Genomic DNA, 25599 nt, shown 5'->3' on the forward strand with positions numbered 1-25599 from the left:
AATCTATCTGGGTTTCCATATTTTGTTCATTGTCAAATGAATGAATTTGGGCAATAAGTCAAACCTGGCACGTTTCATGCTTTACCAAAATGTTAGCATCTATTCCAAATAACAGAGATAGAGCTAGAAACGCCGAAGAAAACTTCAGTATAGACCAATATAATTTTGAGGTAGTAAATAAGTTTACATATTTGGGTTCTCTCATAATAAACGATAATGACACATCTGAAGAAGTAAAACGGAGGGTACTGCTAGCAAACAAATGTTATTTTGGACTAAGCAAGCAGCTAAAAAACAGAAATTTAAGCCAGAAAACCAAACTAATAATATATAGAACACTCATCCTACCAGTGCTGACATATGGGTCAGAAACATGGACCATCTCCAAAACAGACGCAAATCTTCTGCTCGTCTTCGAAAGGAAGATACTAAGAAGAATAATGGGCGCATTCTGTGAGAATGGTATTTGGAGAAGGCGATATAATTTCGAATTGTACGAGAAGTATAAAAAAAAATAGTAAATGGTAGAGATGTAATATCCTTCATAAAAATAGGTATTCTTAGATGGGCTGGACATGTGTCAAGAGCAAATGAAAATTACCCACCCAGACGAACTCTATTATCGGTCCCAGTGGGAAATAAGAGTAGAGGCAGACCACGACTGAGATGGAGGGACGGTGTGGACGAGGACGCAAGGAAAATCGGCGCGGCAAATTGGCAACGGTTGGCGATGAACAGAAACGACTGGCGAAATAGACTGGAGAAGGTCAAGGCTCAACTAGAGCTGTAGCACCACTGATGATGATGATGATTTATTCCCATTACTAAGAGAATACCAAAAAAAAGCGAATTTCTCTCATGATGGTGTCAGTCCATTTACGTACTTCTGACCTGCGAGAAATTTCGTGACTTCTAATGTACTGGTTCGCATATCTGTGTGTTTCTCTCACTATTAGTTCAAACACGTTTTCGTCGATAAACTGGCGATAGGTTTTGTACGGGTCGCGAAAGTCATTTGGATTGAGTTGACAGCCACTTTGTAAAGTAAACTGAAAATTATTTGAGAGTTGATTCCAGCAACTTGATTATTGTCATTGCCAGCTTGCTCATCTTCTGAAGAATTCTCGTTGTTACTTTCTTGTTGGTCTGAAGGCTGGTAAGAAGATTCACAAACTGCATATGGCTGGCTTTCATCACCTGATGAAAATAATTCTGCTGAATAGTTTCTTGGACGTAATCGCTGTGGTTGCTTCACATAGCTCTGAGGTTGATCCGTTTTATTTTGAAGTGAAGAAGATGAAGGGGAACTTACAATAATATTTGCATTTTCAGTATCACTGGTAGAACATGATGGCCCTGGCGGATCTGATGTACTTCCTAGTCGTTCAGCAGCTTCTAAAATCTTTGCTGTTCTGATTAACATTGTTGCAAATTAATTATTTCGAACAATAAAGAGATAATTAGCAATAAACTCAGTTTACACATCGTGGCCACCGGTGGTACATGACGTCCTTGAGCAACAAACTTAGGTCACAGCCGTCGCATTCCACCAGTGGTACATGTTTAAAACAAAAAAAAAAACAATAAAAAACCATAAAACATGTGTATATATATTTGTTGATCAATAATACACACAAATTTACCTGTTACAAAAAAATACGGTTGTGAGTTATCACATTGGTAATCGGCTACGGCATGAACGTGTTACAGAAACAACCCTTATTAGTTTGTAAGGATGGGTAAAAGTATGTTTGTGCCTTAATAGCACATTATGTGTTTATTACAATACTCCAGTATAAGCGTTTTGATATCTCCTAAAATATGTAATTGGTTTTTTACTCATAACTCGATTAGCTTTTAAGCTATGACATAGTTGAAAAACCATTTTGTAGGTTTTTATAAGGGCAATAGAATCTATTAAATTAATTTTTTTAACCCTTATTTTTGAAAGGCTTGTGGTTGGAAGGGCTTGAACGAATCACTAATCACGAGTGAAAGAAAATTTTAAACAGCCAAATTTTAACCAATTTTTGTCATACAGAAAAACAAAAAAAAAAAATACCAAAATGTTCAGAAAAACAAAAACTATATATTTTTACTGTTCAAGATTCTTTCTAACACTAATACTTTTTTAGTTATTTTGAGAAAAATGCATTTTTTTTCAAAATTTCAAATTTTTTTTTACTTTAAAACCAATTTTTTAAAAAATAAGTACTTTGAACCAGTCAAACTTAGAGATCATATAAATAATACACAAATAAAGTAAATTGTATAGCAACAACGATTCATTTCATTTAGTAGACAAAACCATGTTTTCATAATTACAATTTTTAGTTTTGTTTTAATCTGCTCTTTCTCTGCCTCTTTCTCCAACCTGACGAGAGGTTCATCCTTAACACGGGTTGGTTGACACGATCCAAGAATGCTTGGATTCCAACTTGGACCAAGTGCACTTGTACAAGTGTACTGGTACCAAGTTCGTCGCCACGGTTAAATGACTTGGATGCCAATTAACCATTGCAAAGATAGAGGAAGTAATCGTGGAAGGTAATTCTAGTGGTTGCTATGTTGATGCATGAGCTTGAAACATCACACAGATATCGATCTGCGATTTCAAACCACGCTATACTGGGCACATAAATGTCTTCAGTTGACGCATCTGTTTTATGTAATGCTTTAATTTTTTCGGCTTCGTTTGTAAGTAGTTCGCATGGCATTAATTTTTTTTAATACCCCGTTTTCAGTGGGACAAGGAATATTCATGTGCATTTTTATTCGTTGTAGGACCGCACTTCTAGCATCCTTATTTTTATATTTCTTTATCCGTACATTCCATAATGCTTCAGCGTCGTATAACTCCATGAATCTAAAACTTTCCCTTACAGACTATTTTCTTTTTGTGTTTCCTTCTCGTTTTCGATTTTTCGACATCGACGCCATTTTAATTTGACAATACCACACTACTTGGATCAAAGGAACTTAACCAGCGTCCTACTTAACTTCGATAGAACCTGTTGATACAAGTGTAGGTTGGAAGAAGAGGTGACACGATCAAAGTAGCTTTCAAGTGTTGCGCGCGCAACGTCCAGGCAGACTTTAACCAAGTACACTTGGATCGTGTCAACCCGCCTTTAATCTGGTATTTCCTATTAGATGGATATTGTCTGCAAATGCTAACAGTAAGTTTGGCCCTTCTCGATGGAATACTGTAGTTTGTTTTTCGATTTTTGCACTTTTAATTATGTGTTTTAAAGCTAAGTTAAAGAGTTGTAGTGAAAGTACATTCCACTGTTTAGTCTATTGTTTATTTCACGTGTCGTCGAGTATTGTTGTCCAACTCTTACCTTATATCGTAACCCTTCCATACACATCCGTATCAAGTTGACTTATTTTTTTTTAAGCCAAGTTCTTGCATCGCTGTCCACAGTCTAACCCTGCATACTCTTTCAAATGCCTGTTTAAAATCTATGAACATCTAATGAAGCTCACAATCAATCTTCCAGCATTTTTTCATTATCTGTTTTATTGTGAATATCTGGTTATTAGTAGATCGGCGCGGTCTAAATCCGCATTGATAATCCCCAACGATTTCTTCTGTGTATATTTTGGTAATTTCTAGCAGGATGTTTGCAAGGACTTTATAAGCGGTGAACAATTGGAATTAAATGCCCAATTTGTTGATAAATGGATCGGTCCCAATGACCTTTGTGGACTGTAATTATTCACCAACGCTTTTGTTCAATATCACACCCAATAAAGAGGTGGTAAAAAGTTTATCTAACCCTTTGAGTAAGATTAAAATAATAGATGGGTTGATTAAGTACAGGTTTAATTATCCCAAAACAACAAACATACAAAATTAAAGATATTAAACTAAAAAAGAGATAAATTGAGAGTCTATGGACGTAACACTCTTTTAAATATATATAATAAAAAGTTCTGTTATATCTACCAGTTCTATTGTAAACCACGATGGCTGGTGAGCACTGGCCATTCCTCGAACTCGAAGCAAATCTGCTGTGGTCCTATTGTACACCACGATGGCTGGTGATCACTGGCTATTCCGCGAACTTGAAGCAAATCTGCTGTGGTCTTGAAACTTTGGACCTATGCTCACCAGCCTACTATAGTTTATTTTTATGAACGAGAGAGTAATTAGCATAATTTTAACTGGTAGCTCCGACCACTCCATGGGCGTGCTCAAGATTAATTGAAAAATTACTTTGAATAATTGTAAAAAATAAATGAATTATTTCAGTGTTATAAAGTGTTATGTGTATGTAAACAAAAGTGACCTCTTTTATCACACACTATATTAGAACTGACTGGCCTACATTAAAAAGGGTTTTAAAAAATTCACATTTTTTTTAATTTTTAAAAATTACAAAAGAGAAAAAGAGTTTTTAAAACCGTCTAAGGTATGTTAAATAGATGAATAAAAATATTAATATAAAACTTACAGCTACTTGTTACAAATCCAAATCAGATTCAGAAGATGAACTTTCAGAACCAAGATTTATAATAACTGGCTCGATCATTTTATCAGTAATATTGTCCAGCTTCCACATTTTTTCCTCTTCTAATAGTGTGATTTACTGCCTTTTCCCAGTTTTCAGGTTTTACATTATTTACGGCCTCCACAAACAACTGTTTAACATCATGAATTTTAAAAGTGGTATTTTTTCTTGAAACTTCACTCTTTATCTGTGCCCATACCAGTTCAATCGGGTTTAATTCACAATGATATGGTGGGGATCTAAGTACTGTCATTCCACGATTTTTGGCAATTTCATCAATTTCGTATTTTTAAAATTTTTCTTTATGAAGGGCACACAACGAATAAAGTTCCTTTCTTATAGATCCGGGATGGTACGTAATATTTTTTGAACTCAGCCAATTCTGCACGTCTTTTTTTAACCACTTGGTTGTGGGCAGTCCTTCTATAAGTCTGGAGTGATAACTTGCATTATCCATTACTATTACACAGTTCTTAGGAAGAAGATCTATCATTTGTTCGAACCATTCTTGAAAGACATCAGCGTTCATGTCTTCATGGTAGTCACCGGTACGAGTTGATTCAAAAGTTAATAAACCACCTTCAACAAAACCGTCTGAACTGCCAATGTGTACTATTATCAGCCTGCGCCCCTTTCCTGATGGTGAGTTTAAACCAGTAGATAAGTTATTTACAAAAGCGTGCCTTTGACTTGTAACAGTTTCATCCTGCCAAAATTTATTTGGTGTATGACCCTCGTTGATCCATGTTTCATCAAGATAAAATATTTTTCTTTTTTGGTTTCTCATTTCCTTTATGGTTCTTAGAAAATGTCTTCTCCATATGACAATATCGCTTCTTTCTAATAAAATAGACTTTCTGGGATTCTTTTTCTAGCGGAAGCCTATTTCTTTTAAAAGTTTCCATAACGTACTTCGACTCATTTCTGGGTAATCCTTATCATCTCGAACTGAGACAAGAACTTTATCCAATGTTGGAAATTCTTGTCTAAAGAAGAATTCATGCACTTTCCGTCGAAGTCCTTCTTTAAAATGATATTCTATTTGAAATTTTGGTTTCCCTGGAGCATTACGTGGCATTTGAAAACTACTACATTTCTCTTCTTTAATAACTCTGTAAATCGTAGATTTCCCAACACCAAGTGTACTGCTAACTAAGTCAACGGTCTCATCAACACTTTCACATAAACGTTTGTCTGTAAATGATTTAAAACAATTAAATATTAATGTTTTTTCATTAACTGTTAGAGGACCAATTTTTCGGCGTTTACACGGCACTTCCAAATTTTCCATAACACTAGTATACACAATAAACTGCACCTTGCAACTGAAGTACCTACTTTTAGTGAACTGTTAAGAATTTTGAATACGCCACTTGGACCTTCCTATATACAAAATGGAAAAACCTACTATCACATTTTCTGTGGAATAAGTTTAGAAGGTAATTATCTAGTCAATTACTGTCGTAGATTCCTGGAATTAAAGAATTAAATGTTTGATTGTTGAAACCCTTACTTCGTGGAATGCACTCATTTCAGATAAAATAAAACGTTTTATTTTATCTAAAGAATTAAACTTTATTTTGCAAATAGGTAGGTACTTATTAAACTTTTATTGGTTATATATAACCAATAAAATAAACATCTTACATTTCTTGCAAATTCATTAGTACCTGTTAACCTCCATCACTCCGACACTGGCAACCTTATTTAGGGATTAGTAAACCTCACAACTATTGTATTCTATTCTGCTCCAACCTTTATACCTGGTGGTCATACTCAATTTAAAATTGTTTTCCTATATACTTCTGTAAACTTGTTGACAAATATCTGTTTTTCATTGAGTCACCCGTATCAACAGTTTAGGGATTTGCATACATAATTTATTGTTTTATTACTCTCTCATACATAAAAATACACTATAGACAAATCAGCATTCTCCTACACAAATCAACAATCTCATCTATCAATCCTCTATTAATCACTAAACCAATAGACTCCGATGATCTATGCTAAATTATATATTTAGGTTACAATTTTCTTAACTCACTCTAATATAAATTAAATGGAGTTACAATTATTTTAACCAACACTACTATTAATACCAAATTACAACTTTTTACACGTGGTTGACAAATTTTGCAACACAAGCGTGTACAACTCAAACTGAGCCAAGGTACTAAATATTTTAATTTAAAGGACGGACGAAAACCGTCTCTCCCCGCCATACTGATAAACGTGGATATAATGTATCAGCTTATTTATCACTTTGCGCGCTAATATTTAATTTCGACTTTAAAATCAAGCGCCTTCGGAACACTTTGTACTTAGGAGCGTTATTCCTGGGTAGTCAATGCAGTGCTTTTTGTTCTTTACTTTTTTGTGGATTGGTACAATAACCCCTTATTTTCTTTCATCTGGCATTGTTTCTTCTCGCCAAATGCCTTGAATTAGCTTGTATATGGATATTTTCTGCTCAGAACTTTCGTAAATTCCAAAATTTATGCTTAACTTCTGGGTGGCACTTTCCTTCTGTGGACGTGGACTATAATTTTAGTGATTTTTTAGATAGACTTGTCCGTATTTTTAATAAGGCATTTCCTTTAATCACAATTAAGTAAAAACATTACAAACCCTGGACTACCAAAGGTATCCGCATATCAGCCAAGAATATGCGTTCACTAGTGTACATCAAGAAATTTACTACCAGCGTCTTTGTCACTGAATATATCACCAAGTACAGAAGAACCTATCGATAACTTATCAAAACAGCTAAAGAAATGTACTATCAAAATCATCTGGGAAGCTTTAAAAATGTTGCAAAAGAAACTTGGTCCACAATAAACGATTTTTGAAATAAAACTAACACAGCTCAAATATTTTCTCTTTAAAACTTTGAAAACCTAAATAAATACTCCGTTAATGTGAGTAAAAATATAACATCAACTATTTTACCACAACAAGCTCCCATTTGCTAGCTACCGAATTCAAAAAAGGTCTTGCATTCATTCGATGTTGATAATTTATAAGTTGATAAATCTGAACTGATCCAAACAATCAATAATTTCAAAGGTATATTTCCAGAGTGTCTAAAGAGAGCCATTACTGCAACTATAGACCTATTGCCTTACTAGCGGTACTATCCAAAATTATTGAGAGACTTATAAAATAAAAGCCCGACTAATGTCCTTTCTCGTTGAAAACAACATTTTATCACAAAGTCAGTTCGGGTTTTTATCTAATAAATGTACCAGTGGTGCCATGTTTTCTATACTATATGAGATCTACCAGTGGTGCTATGTTTTCTATACTATATGAGATCTACCGAGCACTGAACAATAATCTTTACACTCTAACTATTTTTTGTGATTATGCCAAAGCTTTTGATTGTGTTAATTACATTTTGATAAAAAAACTAAATTTCTACGGAATTCGAGGTATTTCTTTGAATTGGGTCCAATCTTACTTGGGAAATAGGAAACAACTAGTTAGAGCAGATAATACTGAATCTAGTCACAAAAGCATTGTATGTGGAGTACCACAAGGTTCAGTACTGGATCCTCTAATTTTCTTTATCTTTATAAATGACATCATTAACTTAAAAATCGATGGAACATTTTTTCTTTTTGCTGATGATACCAGTATCATCTGGAGGAGGTCTAATATTGTAACTCTTCATTCAACTATAACTTCTGATAAAATAAAAACCTGGTCCAACTCTAATTTACTCTCTTTTAACGTGGATAAGACAGTAGCATTATCCTAGAAATGTGCTCTTCAACCCTTGCTTCTTAATAACAGCCAGATCAGTATAGTTGATTCTATAACCGAAAACGATTATTGGTCTGCAGCCTTGGAGGTTTCAGAGGAACGTTTCACTAAAACTTCTCATATATACATGTAATCAGAGTTCATCTAGAAAGTGCTTTATACTAGCAAGGGCTAAACTAGTAAAACAAAGAAACGAGATTTATTGGAACAACGAAATTCACGGAGATGCTCACAGACATTATGTCTGCAAAACCAATTTTCGAATTCACATGAAATATTATCATAAACAAGGATTATTAAATACAAAACGAAATCAAACAAATCATGGGAAGTGCCTTTACATATACTGAGCGAGGATTCAAAAACACAGAAGAAGTAAGAATGAGAGTTGATGCTTCTAACACCAGACTGTGAATAGACCTTCGAAATACTTTACAATATTTTAAGCAGGACTACTAGCAATAGATTTTTGTTCTCCAGAGTGCCTGAAATATGCATCAATTCAGCCAAAATATTAATTGTCTCAGATAGCCAAGTTACAAGATCGAAACTGCTAACAGTTCCAAGCAACTGGCGAAGCACAACCATTTTACTTTGTTAAGGGTGTCAAGGAATAAAGAAATTGTTGGTAATTATATTGCTGATACTCTTAACGAAGAAGAAACAAATACTCCATTTATCGGACCAGAGCCATTCTATGGTATACCAAAAGCCACATGGTGGAAGATGTCCCCAAATGGGAAAATAAACTTTGTAGTTGCCAAGAATATCAATTTTGGGACCCCAAAAAAGATGCAAAAAAGTTTACCACTTTTACTCCCGGGCTTCCCCCTAAAACCTTCCTCGCAAGGGGGTAAAAACGTAAAAAAATCGATTACCGAGAATATTTACGAATTTTTACGAAAAAAATGTTTCAAATAAAAAATGTAAAAAGAGAATAAAAATGTCTATTAGCACTTTTTTCATATAATGAACCGTTCTCTCAGAAACAACGATTGAAGCGACCGGCGATTTTGAATGTCAGTTCCGCGCGCGAAATTATTGTTAATTAAAATTTGTATCAACTCGACGGTAAAAAATCGATGTCTTTTGATCAGAGTGTCCTATCGACAAAAATCAAAATGCATTTTAAAGGAGAAGAGTGTAGCTTTCTTATGCAATTTTTTCAATAAAATTTATGACTGTTATTGACTGGTCGTAGTGAAATTTTCATTGTTGGAGACCAGTCTTCAAAACCTATAACATGAAAATTTGATTTTGAGTTTTGGCAACAAATATGAGGCAATTGAAATATGACTAAAAACGCAGAATTTAAACTTTTACATTACAAATGATCGCACGTCACGGGAAATACCTCCAAGAAGACGGTTTTGGGTGTAATTTATAGCAGAAGTTAAGTTATTTTGAAATACTTACTAGTGTAATTAAAAAAGAAGAGTTTTAAACGTTTTAGATCGTTTGTAATGTAAAAGTTTAAATTCAGCGTTTTTTAAGCGTATTTCAAGTGCCTCATATTATGTTGCCAAAACTCAAAACTAAAATTTCATGCTATAGATTTTAAAGATTAGGTTGTAGCTTGGAAACTTTATAGTGTCCGGTCAATGAAAGGGACACATTGTATTGATCTCATGAGAATCATAAAAAATGGCAAAAATCGCGTCACATTAATTTATTTAACACCTTTATAAAAACTTCAAGTTCGAGTTCAGTTTCGGCAAAACACAAAAATTGCAAACGAAAGCTGCGTTCTTTACCTTAAAAACGCTTCTTGATTTCTGCCGATAGAATACTAGGACCAAAAGATATTGAATTTTTACCGTCGAACTGATACAAATTATTGAGCATTGATTTCACACGCCTAACTGACATTTAAAATCGCCGATCGCTTCAATCGTTGTTTCTGAGAGCACTGTTCGTTCTACACAAAAAATGCTAATAAACGTTTTTATTCAAAATTATCTTAGCTACATTTTTTAGTAAAAACATTTTTTTTTATGGCGTACAGATTCTTGGTAATTCAAATTTTTTCCGTTTTCCTCCCTCTACGTGAGGAATTTTAGAGGAAAACCCGGTGGTAATAGTGGTAAACATTTTTGCATCTTTTTTAGCATTCTAAAATTACATTTTGGCAAAATTCGGCTTGTTCGTATGGTTTTTAGAGGTTCAGTGGTATTTTCGTCTCTGACGACTGGAGTAAATCCAAAGTCTAAACTTTTAATTAAATATGGAAAGTTTCATTTATTTTTATTATCTTATCAAACTTCCATATGGACTTTGTTTTACTATGGCTTTGCGTAGTACCACTAGATTAAAATTTTCATTATTTATTGTTCATTGTTTAGATCTTTAGCACATATTTTAAGTCTATTAAGTTCAAATTAATTATACTCCACTTGATCGTTTTTCCTGTTTTCGTTTTTTGCATCTTGCTGCTACAAATTATATATTTAAATTTTAATTTTTCTACCTATAACGGAAATGAAAATGTAATTTGATCTTGTCGATCAGTTAAATTTGCTATAAAATTGTACTAGGTATACATTCCGGTGGCGGCTGTCCTTGTGAAAGATATTGAAAATTCATGATGTTTCTCATTAAATTCATTTTAATAGTTTTTAGTTCATTATATTTAAATAATTTAAATTTACCTAATTGTCACCAAAGGTTATTTACATTTATTAGTAAAGGTTATTTATAGTTTCTGTTTTGCTATTATTTTAATTGAAATTGCTATGAAGAAGTCTTATTACGATTAGCTCATTAATTAACATTGTAATATCGCACAGCTCAAGGGTTGCCTCACTATTTCTACCAAGACATTCAGTGGTTTGGTGTTCTGCATACACGCTGTGACATGTCAAAAACGAAAAATAAATTTGGTTACAATTAAAATATTGTATTCTTTCTCAAATATTCCAAATCAAATTGACAATGAACTCATTTGAGTCATATAAATCACAGGGTTCGGACGGGATTTATCCAATACTTACAGAAGGGAAATGACTTGACAGGCTAGCTTAGGGCTTGATTATATTACAAAAGCATGGAGACTAATAAGAGTGGCTTCTATACCCAAACCTGGAAAAACTGGACAGAAAGTCCCTGAGGCCGATAAATCTTATGTCATTCGTACTGAAGACTCTAGAAAAACTGCTCGATAGGCATATTATGGTTGGTGTATTGGTTGAAATTTTGATACATACAGGACAGTATGCATATCGAGTAGGAATCTCTATGGAATGCCTCCTACGAAGCAATCATAAGGGTGATTCGTCTAAAAGCAATAGACGAACTAGCTACAGACGGATAGAATGCATGCTGAGGAACTGCATATACGTAACGTTACTGAGGTATACAGTGTCAGGTCAAGTAGCCAAAAGCTGTCCATAGGGAGGAGTTTTACTTTTACCTCCTCTTTTGTGGAATCTGTTTTTGTGAAATCTGGTTTCGGCTGATAGCTGGACTCATCAACGACAGGCATCTCGTCCTGAGCTATGCGGATGACCTGGTCATCTTAGCCCACAGCAAATTTAATGACACAGACTGGACGTTCTTCAAATGTAGGACTTAACATAAGACCCCACGGGCCTATAAGGCCCCACGGAAATATTTTCTTTCTTTTGTTTTCTTTTGGTAATAGCCATTTCTTGAACTATTATTTTTTGAATTGTGGTGATAGATATAGTTAGTTGTACGATTTCCTTAATATAATATAATTATTCTTCTTTTAAGGTAATGGTTAATGTATAAATTTTTAGTTTTTCGTTGAGTAGTAAGACCACTACTCTGGAGCAATGGTTAATATTTTAGCCGGAACACGGTTTATTCGGGGTTTTCTGGTTTAGTGTCAGACTCGGCCAGAAGATGCCAGGGTGTCTTGCTCCATGACATTAGATGTTTTAAAAAGATTTCCCCGACCGCTGCCTGCTAGAATTTAATGGATACCTTATTAGGTTCGTACTGGAATCTGGTAATATGGAAATTAAAAAAACTATAAGACCCCAGAAGTTCAAAATCATGAAATTTACAAAAATGAAAAATTGGAAGGATTGGGTTCCTTTAAATCTAAATGGAACACGTCTAAAGCTGGTGAGTGAATTAAAGTATCTTATGATAACATTAGCCTCAAGAGAGCGGTGACTACGTTAATAGTAGCTAGACAAACTTATGGAAAAATGTGGGATTTAAAACCAGAAATGTTATACTGGATTTATTACATAGTGGTAAAATCCACAATTATATTAGCATCAGTGGTATAGTAGCCAAAGGTGCAGCCAAAACGTACCATCTTCAAACTAGGCAAGGTGCAAAGACTTGCATGCCCTACTATGCCAGCTATGGAGGCCCTACTCTACCTCCCACCTTAACATATAATTATAACCGGAAGGAGGGATATTATAGACTGCGAGAAAACCTGAGCAACGTACCGGATAGATATGATTTCTAAGCATATGGCAACCAGATCTAGACCTGAAGAATCTTTACAAATCGACGTTTTGTCCACGAGAGGGATGGAGCAGAGGAAACACTCGGTCCAAACTTCAGGGTTATACCTGGTGTACAGACAGATCTAAAACTGCAGAAGGGTGCAGGAATATCAATTTCATGAAAATTTAAACATTTCTATTTCATTAGGAGAATATACCTCTGTCTTTCCGGCAGAGATTTTGTAACTCTAGGTTAGTGTAGGAATGCCGAGAGGAACTCGAAAACCTGGTGGAACATAACACACTGGTATGAGTTTCAGGACACCGGGAAATATATGGTAATGAATGAGCTGATGAATTTGCCAGAAGAAGCAAGGTATGCCAGTCGTGGGAGCGCCAAAACATAGTGATATATCATACACTACACATTACACTACACAAATTAAAAAGAGAGAGAAAACATCTTCTTCTTCTGGTGCACTCCATTACTGGAGGTTTGCGATCACGACATCAAAATATTCCCTATTCTGTGCCACCCTTAGTAATTGTTGCACATTTATGCCTGTCTAAGTTCAGATATTGCGAAGAAATGACATGGCTTTTCTGCCTAGTTCTCTTTGGCCCTTTATCTTCCCTTTAATTAATATTCGTAGCAGATTATGTCTACCATTTCTCATTATGTGGCCTACGAACGAGTTCTTTCTTTTTTTAACCATAGCTATAAGTTCTCTCTCTCAATTCATAGTGTTTCATACTGTTTGATTCGTAATGCGTTGTGTCCATGATATTCTTAGCATTCTGCGATAAAGCCGCATTTCAAAGGCTTATAGCTATTTCATGGTATTTAATTTTAATATCCAGGCTTCAACTCCATACAGAAGGACTGACTAAACGTAGCATTTCGTAATACCTCTAACTCGGATGTCGCTTACTTTTTGGTTATAGATAATTTGCTTCCATTTATTGTATATGTTCCTAGCTTGTCCTATTTATGTTTGTATTTTTTTATCTGGATTTCACTTATAATTTAGTACTACTCCTAGTATCTGAATTTGTAAACTTTTTCTAATTGAGTGTTATTTAGGCCAATACGACAATTTTCATTGGTTTTGCTAATCACCATTACTTTAGTTTTTTGAAGATTAATTATTGTCAATACCATTGCTTCACTTGCATTATTAACTCTGTCTGGTATATTTTGTAAGTTTTCCTTTTTCTCTGTTGTCAGAATGGTATAGTCAGCATACCTGACATTATTAATATGTTTACTGTTTATTTTTATACATTTTTTTGAATTAAATTATGAACCTATCCTGCTCTTATAAGGCTTCAGATATTCCATGTTCCAGTTTTTATTAATTTTTTAATTATAGCAAGTCTGGAGATTCTTTGCGCCCCTGCTTCATTTAAGAAGTACCAGTACTCAGAGGAATTGTTGATTTTACTTGCCATGATGAGTCATTTTCTTAAGATATCCATAAAAGATCTTTAATGTTTCTTCTTACTTTTTGCATCCTGATGTCATTGACCTTATTGGTTCTTCCACATTACACTTCCACCTTCTCAAGGAAGCTGTTGATAGATTTAAAGAAGACCATTTATAGCGATAGCCGTTCGGTGATTTTACCATATTTGGCTACCGTCACTTAGTTTAGCCTGCAGACCAATGCAGTTATCCGGGGTGTGGCACGTGGAGCCATAAGCGACAAAAGACATAAACATATAGTATGTTTAGATATAAATGCACTATATGTTTTAAAATCGATAATTAAAATTATTCATAATAAAAATTAGGCGGTCGTTGGAAACAATTTCAAGCTGTCGATTACAGTCATGTGGATGCCACTATCTTTGTACCACACCGATCTATTATAAATTTAAGTTCCCAACTGCTGCTCGGTGAGGATAAAACTGAATGATTTAATGTAAATCTAGATTTATCCATGAACAAACCGTTTACACATTGTACTGAAGTGCAGTGCTAATGTTAAGTAGCCCAAACCATACAACTATTATGGTTGGCCCTTGTTAACTTGTGATATTAAACACACCTTCTGGGTCTAACTCCTGTTCTGTGTAATCTGCGAATGGATGACAAATTTACGTGAATACCAGTATATGTTTGAAGCCTAAAGCGGATAGTGTACGAATTTATTCTAGCTCTCGTAACAATTAAAATGGTATGTTTTCTGAAACTAGCCCGTTTTCGATAACCTCCTCGCCGTAGATTAGATCTAACAGTTTCCTGGAAACGATTCTAATCCCGACTAATCACGCTCTAGTAAACGTTGAACATTTTGGCCACTTGTTGTTCACTGCGATTACAATGTTGCGAAAAGCCTACCATGACGGCAAAGTTTTAGGGAAAAGCCTTAGTAGTAGCATAATACATCGCTATTCTAGATAATATTACGTCGTAGCATAACGGAATGCTAAAATGTACTCTCGAGACGGCATAATATTGGTCTGCTCTATAGTGTTTGTATCTGTACTCTGTGTGAACTATAACAGGATTGATTAATCTTTGTTTTGTTCTTTATTTCACTTCTACCAACAACTCACTTCATTCATTCCTGTACGAAGTTTTATTTATTCGTTGTACATAAAGTTGTATAGTAACATTTTTATAATTTTTAGATTTAATATAATTAGTATGTTAATATTTTCTTTATAGTACGCACTTATAATAAATATTTACGTAAATGTGACAGTCGTAAAATTCTACGTTTTTATATTGGTGCGAATATTTTAGTTGGTCCAGTCTTTTTTATTCAATCACGAATTAATGTTTCTCAATACTTGAAAAAAAGATAGCTCGTTAATCAAGTCTGTTACATTGTTTCTTATATTTGCCATTTTTGTTTAGATTACATGCAACAAAACATGCCTTGTAAAGAAATAACAATTGAGGAAGTGTACGCAAGTGATAGTAAATTGAAGAAGGAAGACGTCAACGCATTATTGGAATGGAATGATAAACAATATCATCTACCCGAAATTACAGGTTTGTGTCATTTTTAAAAATAAAACTAATTATTATTGCATATTTTATGTATGTTATATATATATATATATATATATATATATATATATATATATATATATATATATATATATATATATATATAACTACAGAATATATAAAACCATGTTTCAAACAAAACTGATGTATATCAAAGACGTCTATAACTTAAAATTATATTCGATTATATAATGGAACACCCTATATATTAAACCATTTTTAAATGTATTTTTTTAAATTTTTTAAAATGTGATAAGTTTGTAAAAGATTAGCCTAAAGTTATAACTCTTAACGGATTGCTCTTCTCTCTTCTCATTTTGTGCCCATACCATCTAATTCTTCATGCTTTTATTGCTCTAACTATGTTCTCTTGACCCATCCATTGGTCTATGGTCCCAGTATTTTTCTGATAATCTTCCTCTCAAAAACTTTCAATTGCTCTTCTTCTCTTGCTGTTAATGTAAATGTTTCTGCAGCATACACTACTATTGGTTTTATGGTCATTTTGTAGATTTTCATTTCTGTGTTTCGGCTTATCTTCTTATCTCTAAACATTTTTCTATTTCTATAAAACGCTGTATTTCCCGCTTGAATTCTTCTTTTTATATCTACACTTTCATTTTTTCTGTTGACTAGTACTCCCAAATATTTGAATGTTTCAACCTCTTTGAAACGGTGTGCATCTTCTATTGTCAGTTCTGTCATTCGTGTCTTCTTTTTCTTGCTTACTTTCATGTATTTTCTTTTATTTTCATTTATTTCCAGTCCCCTCAATTTGGCTTCGATTTCTATTTCTTGGAAGGTTTTCTTTAATGCCTTTTTATCTGTTGCTACTATGGTTATATCGTCCGCATATCCTATTATTTGTACTGTATTCTTGTTTATAGTTCCTGCGTTTGACAGCTTTTTTATTATCTTGTCTAGTGATAGAATAAATATTACCGCTGATGGAGCATCTCCTTGTCTTACTCCATTTTTTATTTTTATTATTTCTGTTTTTTCTCTTCCGGTATCTATTATTGCTTGGGAATCTCACATTATCATTTCTATCATTCTTATAAGTTTATTTGGTACCTAATATTGTTCTGAAGCTATTTTCTTGTGGCATTTTAAATTAATTACTATTTAACTGGGAATAATAATAATAATAATAATAACTGGTACCTATATTACTCTTTTGTAAGTCTTGGATTATTTTTCTTCTGTTTAGTTTGTCAAACGCCTGTTAGTTAGTCTAGTCTAGAAAGTCTAGGAAAAGTATATGTGTTTCTCCGTCGTACTCGTATGTTTTCTCTATCACTTGTTTTGATTAATTGCTCGGTAGTTTTTGCATATTTTGGGATTGTCACTATAATTTCCTTCTTCCATTCTTCGGGTATTATTTCTTTGTCCATATATTCTGTATTATATATAAATGAACCGTGCTTTGAGTTTAATATTAATTTTTGTAATAGTATTAATCTGGTTCAATTTATATGTATATATATATATATATATATATATATATATATATATATATATATATATATATATATATATATAAATATATATATATAATATAAGGGTATTAAATTTTCAATAAAATGTACATTACAAAAAAACTTAAACGGTAACTTCTTTTCCCAGATCTGTCACATATTTTGTATTTATTAAGTTGTCCATTTGTGGCGTGAAGTTATCGTCGGAAATACCTTTTAAAACTGCGTCTGTATATCCCGATATTGCGGGAAATTTGTTTCTTTTGGTCGAAGAAAATAGTGGTTTACACTTATAGGTACGTCCAACCATTTACAGAATTTTACAGAACTTGACCTGGTCCTTGCAATTTCGTATTTAGAACCGACAAGTATTTTATGCATGCTATCTACAATAAATTAAGCTAAAGACACATTTTTAACACGCGTCATGTTAACACGCATTAATACGTGTCATATAAATATCTATTACATTATTTTAAATAGATCTATACATATTATTGTGATGTGTCGTCAGAGACCGACAACACGCTTTAACAGGTTATAACACGTGTTTTCAATGTCTAACGTGGTCAGATTTTTGTCAAAGTGTTACAGAATGTTAAAACATGGAGATGAGATTATATTCACTAAGCCGCGCCGGCGCGATTTTGTTCACATATTTTTGTTGACATATTTTCAACAACATTCATTGTTTACATTTATCAAGTGATTTTTATTTTATTGCATTTCAGAATTACAGGCCGCTCTTTTTCTACATAGTTGTTATTATAGCAATGAAGCAGCTAAAGCTACTATCGATACTTATTTTACTGTGAGAACTTTGTGTCCCGATATGTTTGGATCAAGAACCCTAAATCATAAGCCGTTAGAAGAAGCAATAAATACCGCGTAAGTTAACTCTTTTGAATTTAACAATCCTAACAAAAAAACACATTATGATACACCTACCTTTGGGATATCCTCTTATCATCATTATCTACCATTTTTATTGGAAAATAACAATATATATTCGGTTCGCTATTTCCAGTCCGAATGTCTAGTGAATTTAGTAATTATTATTTTTTTTTTAAGTTAGTTACTTTTTGACAGACTAAAAGTGGCTGGAAATTACTATACAACCAAGCACACGTACTCATAGCCAATATTAATAGTAAACAAACTAAATAGTAAATAAAATAGAACTTTGCGAATTACCGACCATCAATATTTATTTATCTGCACCATATAATAAATAGTTATGTTAAATTATAACAACTAAAATATATTTTTTAAATATATAGGTACTACCCAAGACTCTACCTCGTGTAGAGATGTTCATTCAGACCTAGCTTTCTTATGTTTTCTAGGAGGTTCTTCGGAATGACTACAGTAGTAGAGAGAGTAATAGGTATTGTCTGGGTACTTTCCATTCTCCACTGTCTTCGTATTTGAATTTCGAGATCCCTGTACTTGGCGATCTTTTCGTTTTGTTTAACACGAAGAATATTGTTGTTGGGTATTGCCACATCAATAAGTGTTGTTTGTCTCTTTAGTTTATTAACTAGTATGAGATCTGGTGTATTATGTACCTGCTGTTTGGTCTGTGAGCACAGTGCGGTCCCAGTATAGCTTGTAGTTATCATTCTTAAGTATACTTTCAGGAACGTATTGATAATATGGGATATGGTTTGTTTGGAGAAGTCATGAGGTTTTAATGCTGTCACGTCCAGCGCCGGCTCCAGACGTGCCCTGGCGATCCCCAGGCAGCGACCCTAAACAATTCTTTTAAACATTTCTTCACTTAGTTCCTTATTATATTCAGTCACAGCTTTACGACAATCGTCCAGCTCACATGATCTTTTGGTCAATTTTTGTCTGACTTTTGTCCTTTGATTTGCAAGGACATTCTCCGGACAATTGTCTTTTAACACTGGTATGCCAACCTCTTAAAATTGTTCGACGGCCATGTCTAGGTCCAGTGTATGCCTTATCGTCCCTTTAATCCTGCCTAAACAATATTCCAGGTATGCTTGATGAGCTTCCCAGTTGCCAGTTTGTTTTACGTTGATAAAGTTTCCTTAATAGGTTTATTATCTGTTATTTCAAAACTGATATGTCGATGTTTGAACAAGGCACCTCAAGTGACAAATGACATTTTTTAACCCCGTAAGTCGTGGCCGGTGTTAATTACTTTCTTTCGTGAGTTACGAAAGTTGGATTCCTACGTTTACTACGTCTTATCATGTTCCGTAACAAAAGACAGCTGATGATTAATTGGACCCCATTATGCAACAAGGAACCAACTGACATTAACTTAGTTTTGAAAAAATCAAGAAAAATGTTTTATTTATTTGAGGAAATTATTTGGATATAAAAATAATAAAAAACACAAAAGTAAACACGTTTATTATAACTTATGGATATTAATGCTATAATCAAATTAACAACTAAAAAATTAGCTCCTAAGTAAGAAAAAAATCATATGATTCTTTGTTGTTAAATATAAATAACATTAACAATCCGCATATGGTTCGAAATCTGGATTTCCGTTAAATCCGTCTATATCCTTGATTATAATATTATCTGCTATAAGATTTGTATAGAAATCGTGGTAACTTAAGGGTATTAAGTGAACATAACTTTGTATATCTTTAAGTTTTGCTTCCGAAACTGGCTTTCCTTTAGGCCACAATGGCTCCAATACGTGGCAAACTGTGACCCAGTTGAATGTTCTTTTCCTGTTCCCTTTTTTTATTCTTATTTCTGTATAATCGTCAGTGTCTTGATAAGTCGTTTGCTATAAGGCTTATCTTTACACAATTTAATTTTTTTGGTTTGTAACCAACTTATTGTCTCGTTGGTTTCATTTTTTTTTTCTGTTGGTGATTTGTTTTTCTAATTTTGCGGTACTCAAAAAATCTTTTTGTGTTATAATATTTACATTAATGGGTCATTTTTGTCTACAAGTTTTCATTAGACTGCTATATTCTCCAGGTAAAAATATAATATGTTGCCTTTTAATTGCATATTCCACGTATGACCTGGAACTAAAAATCTCAACCTGATTGTCTTTAAATGCTGTGATTTCTCTGGCATTTTAACACAAGTACTATTTTAATGTTCCTGTTTTGATCCCCGCAAGAGTCGCTCCACAGAATAATGTGCTCAACTTTATCGCTAACATTACTGAAAATATATTTTCTTAGACAAGACCCCATTTTTGAGGTCCACGGCCTGCCTGTCCTTCGAGCCATAAATGAAAAGTGGATTTTTTTGCTTACCTGCATAAATTCCGCAATTATATACCCATAACTGTCGTTTATAAAATATAATATTTGAAGATATACGAGGTAAAGGCAGCGTTTTTTCTAAATCAAGGGTCAGAGTTTCTATTTGTTCATCTTCTATTGCTTTGGTTAAGTCAAGGTTCATTTGTTTTCTTCCTAATTCAGCTTGTTCCAAATGCAGTTCATGTTGTCTAACAATATAGTCTTTTTCATCATCTTTAATACTCTGTATCTTAATTTTAAAGGCATCACATTTATTACAGGTGTCTTTTTTTGGCTTTTTTAGTCGCAAGTTAAAATCAATCAAAAAAACTCTTTTAAAAGTTAAGAAACTGGCAGGATTTTCACTTTTTGGTTTGTAAAGATTATACATTATTGATAAAGTAGTTCCTTCTTGCAAAAATTCTTGGTCCATTTGACGTGCTCTGCAGTAATGAGATACATACCGTGGAAACTGGTTTATATGGTTAACTATAATATTTCTTTCATCTGCTGACATTTTGTTGTTCCCACCCGAAATCCTCGCTTATCAAGTGTAGTCAAAGTTTTTACTTTTTGAAGAGCAGTATTTATGCGTTTAGTTGACACTTGCAATGTATTGGTATACATATTTCTACAAACTACTTCTTTATTTATAAAGTATTTTCTTGAGAATTGTCGTGCTGCAGGATTTGTGGCTTGCAAATTTTTTCTCTGTGCAGGATGTTCTCTAACGGATGTTGATATAAATGTAGTTTGTAGATTATAATCAGCTAAGTGCCAATAGTGTTCGAAAAACTGTTGAAGGGTTTAAACAGAAAAATTTTCATGGCATTTAGCGGCACATGAACACATGTATCTGATAAAATCTCTTGAATTTACTAGTTTTCCTCTTGATGAGTAATATTTCATATTGCTGTTAGTTTTTATTTTCTTTCTTTTCTGTCTTGTGCAAATTTTCTCTTTCTTCTTTTTCTTGGACAACCCGAAAAAGATATTTCTGCATTCAAAGTAGACTGTTCACTTAGATTTTGATCTAAACTTTCATCTGAAGATATGTCACTGTAGGTAGGTTCGAAATTTTTATCCTTAACAAAATCATCAGAATCTTCTTCATTACCCACATCGTTAGTAATTAATATATCCTGTTTATTAAAATTACTTATTTCTAATTCTGCACATGAACTACTGCTGGTACTTGGTCCCTGCTTTTCCTAGCTGTTAATTGGCTGGACCTAAAAAATAATTTTGCAATAAGGAACCAACTTACATCTTACAAAAAAAATCAAAGTGGAATTAAAAAATTATAAACAAAAAGAGCGTATTATTTTAAAAATTGTTAACTAACATACTATTAGATACAAGTAACTAAAAAATATAATATCCTACACAATTTTAAAAATGTTTTTAAGGTTAGAAGTTAAAAAAATAGAAATTGTAGCATTTGTAAATTCTTTGAAATATATATTGAAATGTATTGAAATCCCCTCGTGTTTGCTAAAGCAATCGAAGAATATTTTAGTGTATTTCAAGATGCGTATTTTATCGGTATTATTTACTCGAAGCCTCTTTTAGGATATTCTGCGTTTCAAATAAATATTCCAGTTTATATGTTTTGTTTATACCAAGATTGTGCAAATGAATTTTAAAAGTAAGTGTTCACTCTGGGTAAGGTCGGCCGCTAATTAAGGCGTGTTTAGTTTTGTTGGAGTCCGAATTTGTTTTCAAATTAGTAATCTTTTCGTTTTCCTTTTTTTGTCATGGAAATGTAGTATAAAGTGACACTAGCAGTTAAATGTGTAGTATTGAGCAGTCGATAGTTGCAGTTTAAGTAAGGTTCCAGAAGGTGATGAACAAGAATCTTTGTTTCCATCCTCGTTTTGTTTATCCCTGGTTGTCATCCCTGGCTTTTTAGCAGTTTAGAGATGAATTTGTTCATGTTCAGAGATTTCTAATCCAGTTTCTGCCCCCAGAGGTTTTAATGGATCCAGTGCCCGACCCCAGACATGCAGAGTGAAATTTAGTGAAATTTAAGGTAACTTTTTATGTTAAATTTTAAAGTCAAGATAGACATTTTTTCAAAAAAATAATAATTGCTTTCATTATCTAAAAAGATAATTCTTTACTTGTAATAATTTTTTATTTGCCACAGTTAATAGCCCAATAACATTTGTAAGTTTTGTTGCAATTCTCACTTGTACCAAACGAATAGGACACATGTAAGTTTTTCTTTGTTATTTTTATATTTACTTTTGTGACTATCAATATAGTCTTTATGTATTACCTGTATTTTTGTAGCTGTTTATGGTGACACAACAATAAATGTTTAATTTATCTCTCTGAACCATTTGATTTTTTTAGAAAAGTCTTCTAACCCCTGTGTGCGTTCTTTATTTTAGGAAAGAAGAGCCTTTTTTCCTTTATCCAGCAAGATTAGGATTCTTCGAAGCGGCGTCCTTTTTCAAATAGCTAGAGGTATTTCTTGTTGTTTTTATTTACCCTTTTGTTCTAGAAGATTCATATAAGTATCCATTTGTTTCATTTTTTTTTGTAGTTGCCCCAATCCGACCCCTTGCCATTCAACTTATCCACGACCCAGCTTTCCAAACAAACCCTAAGTGTCGTTCGCACAGTGTCGTTTATTTTGCTTGCCCTATCTCCACCCCAGTAACTTCTGTCACAATGTTCAAACCCCCTATAATTATACCCTATGTGGTAGGCAAAATATATACGTTACAAAATCAATACACATACCTCTTGCAAATTGCAAATATAAGCTTCAGTGGAAGTTGATAGCATCAACGTTACATTTCTCATCATTTTTTGCACTCTTTGCGATAGAAATTTATTTTGGTAAGGTAACATTTTCACAATTATTATTGATTGCCAATGGTGATCAGAAACCTAATGAAATAAATCTACAACATGGAACCAAAGTTACTTGGTTCGAAATTGAAAACCTGTACTACCGAATTTATTATTCTGCAGAACATGAATAATATTATTTATAGTCTATTCGAACCAAGAACTTCATTTTCGAAAAAATGCTAGTTGGTTCCTTATTGCATAAAGGGGTCCAATTGCAGTCCATTTCTCCTACAATTTCTCACTTGCTGTTCCAGCTCACTTGATGATAGTTGTTCGGGATCATTATATGGGAGGTATGCTGATACGAGAATTATCTCCTTCGTACTTCCTCCCTCTATGGTCTTAATCTTTACCGTTGTTTAATACCTAAAATAAAGATTCAATAACGGCAGTATCGTTAGAAAGGTGACTAATAACATAGAACGAATAGCCAGACTGAAATTGATATGGGTAGGATACATGGCGAGAATGACAGATGGTTGATGGACAAATGGACTATTGGAATAAAAACGACGTGAGAATTAACGAAACGTCCAACGAACACCAGCACAATGTACTGAGGACTTGAAGAAAATGAATAAAAACGGGATGAGAGCGGATGTATAACAGATGAAGTTGAAAACAAGGGAAGGAGGCCTAATTTAGCAATAGACGTTCGCAACTGGATGATGATGATAAAGCACGTTTGTCTTAAGGGCAGCAAAAAATTTACAGAAAATGTTGATGATCTCCCATATTCTTTAAAACAAACGGTTTAAAGAATATTAACGGATCTTATATTTTATTTCAAATAAAATACCCTGCCCTTAGTAAAATAATATTGCAACGAAAAAATTGTTACGACGTTAGTTGGAATTTCAACACTAATTTAACAATATTGTTTTTTAGTGTACTTACAGCTCTTCCAAAAAAAACTCCATCAGGAGATACTGTGATCATAGGAAAGCTAATGGATCCAAATTCAGCTCATTACAATCCTCCTGAACAATGTAAACTATTCGATGTTATTACTTTACTCAATTTACACGAAAAAGGACCAATGAATGGAGTTCAAATCGTAATTGACATGAGCCAATCAACATTCGGGCATTTTCTCAAAGTCAGTCCTGTACTTATGAAAAAGCTTTTATATTATTTGCAGGTAAGTTGACAAAAATACTTCTTTATTACTCTACAACTATACTAACTATATCATTAAAGTTTTCAGAACTATTTCACGGTAATATTTTAACAAAAGAATTTATTTAAACTATACTTTTATCTCTCTCTCTCTCTCCAATGGCCCTACAGCCCAAATAGGGCCTTGGCCTCCTCCAAACTATGCCTCCAACCTTGTCGGTTCCGCGCCGATCTTCTCCAGGTTCTCACGTCTAGCAAATTTTGCGCGTCCGCTGCCACTTCATCCTCACATCTTTTCCGTGGTCTTCCTTTTGGTCTTGCGCCCTACATTTTACTATTTAAGGCTCTTTTCGGCAATCTTTCTGTCTCCATTCTTACTACATGACCAGCCCAGCGAAGTCTCTGAATTTTAACGAATTCTGATATCGGTGTCTCTTTGAACAGTTGGTAGAGTTCATGGTTATACCTGGATCTCCATATATTCCGTTTTCGTTAATAGGTCCAAATATCTTAGGACTTTTCTTTCGAAGACTTCCAGTTTTCTTTTTGTCTCTTCTGTCATCATCCATGTCTCACATGCTATTGGTCTGATAATAGTTTTGTAGACCCTGATGTTTGATCTCCAGTGTGTGTTTTTGGAGCGAAACTATTGTTCTTTGGATTTTTGGTTCTTCTGTTCCATCCTTGTTTAATGCAACTCCTAAATATGTGAAACTTTCTACCGTTTCAATATCGTCCTCTAATTCCACTGTACGTCTGTTTCCCCTAGCTCTTGCCTGTGTTAACTTTTTTGTCTTTTGTATATTTATTTCTAGTCCGGTCTGTTTTGCCTGTGTTTTTAATTGTGAATATATTTCTGCCGCCTCTTCTGTTCTGCGAGACATGATGCTGATATCATCGGCATAGGCGGCAATCTGTATTGATTTATTTGTTAGGAGATTACCTCTTCCTATATTCAGCTGTCTTATCACATATTCCAAGGTCAGGTTGAATAGTGTCGGTGCCAGCCCGTCTCCTTGCTTTACTTTTATAGGCTATTGTAAATAATAGGCCTGTTCAATAACTTTGCGGTTCAATAGGAGAGGCCTTTGCTACTTTCCAAAATGTTTGGTTATGTTGGTACACTCTTTATATGAACGTGTGTGAGGTTATATC

At 33.6% G+C, this 25599-nt stretch overlaps 1 protein-coding gene across 3 annotated transcripts in view; it reads left to right on the plus strand.

Annotated features, from left to right (window-relative positions):
* The window catches only part of LOC140437179 (alpha-tocopherol transfer protein-like), a 58472-nt gene that overhangs the window by 10809 nt on the left and 22064 nt on the right, over positions 1 to 25599 (plus strand). The window contains exons 2-5 of one of the 3 annotated variants that reach the window (XM_072526530.1): positions 12018 to 12374; positions 15579 to 15716; positions 17944 to 18100; positions 24214 to 24466. In XM_072526530.1, coding sequence (XP_072382631.1) covers positions 15584 to 15716; positions 17944 to 18100; positions 24214 to 24466 — 543 coding nt within the window. In that variant the 5' untranslated portion in view covers positions 12018 to 12374; positions 15579 to 15583. Of the gene's footprint in view, positions 1 to 12017; positions 12375 to 15461; positions 15717 to 17943; positions 18101 to 24213; positions 24467 to 25599 lie in introns of those variants that run through there. The other 2 variants (XM_072526528.1, XM_072526529.1) reach the window with 2 other exon arrangements.

Source organism: Diabrotica undecimpunctata, chromosome 3 (assembly GCF_040954645.1).
Source record: "Diabrotica undecimpunctata isolate CICGRU chromosome 3, icDiaUnde3, whole genome shotgun sequence".
In the NCBI taxonomy this organism is placed as follows: domain Eukaryota; kingdom Metazoa; phylum Arthropoda; class Insecta; order Coleoptera; family Chrysomelidae; genus Diabrotica; species Diabrotica undecimpunctata.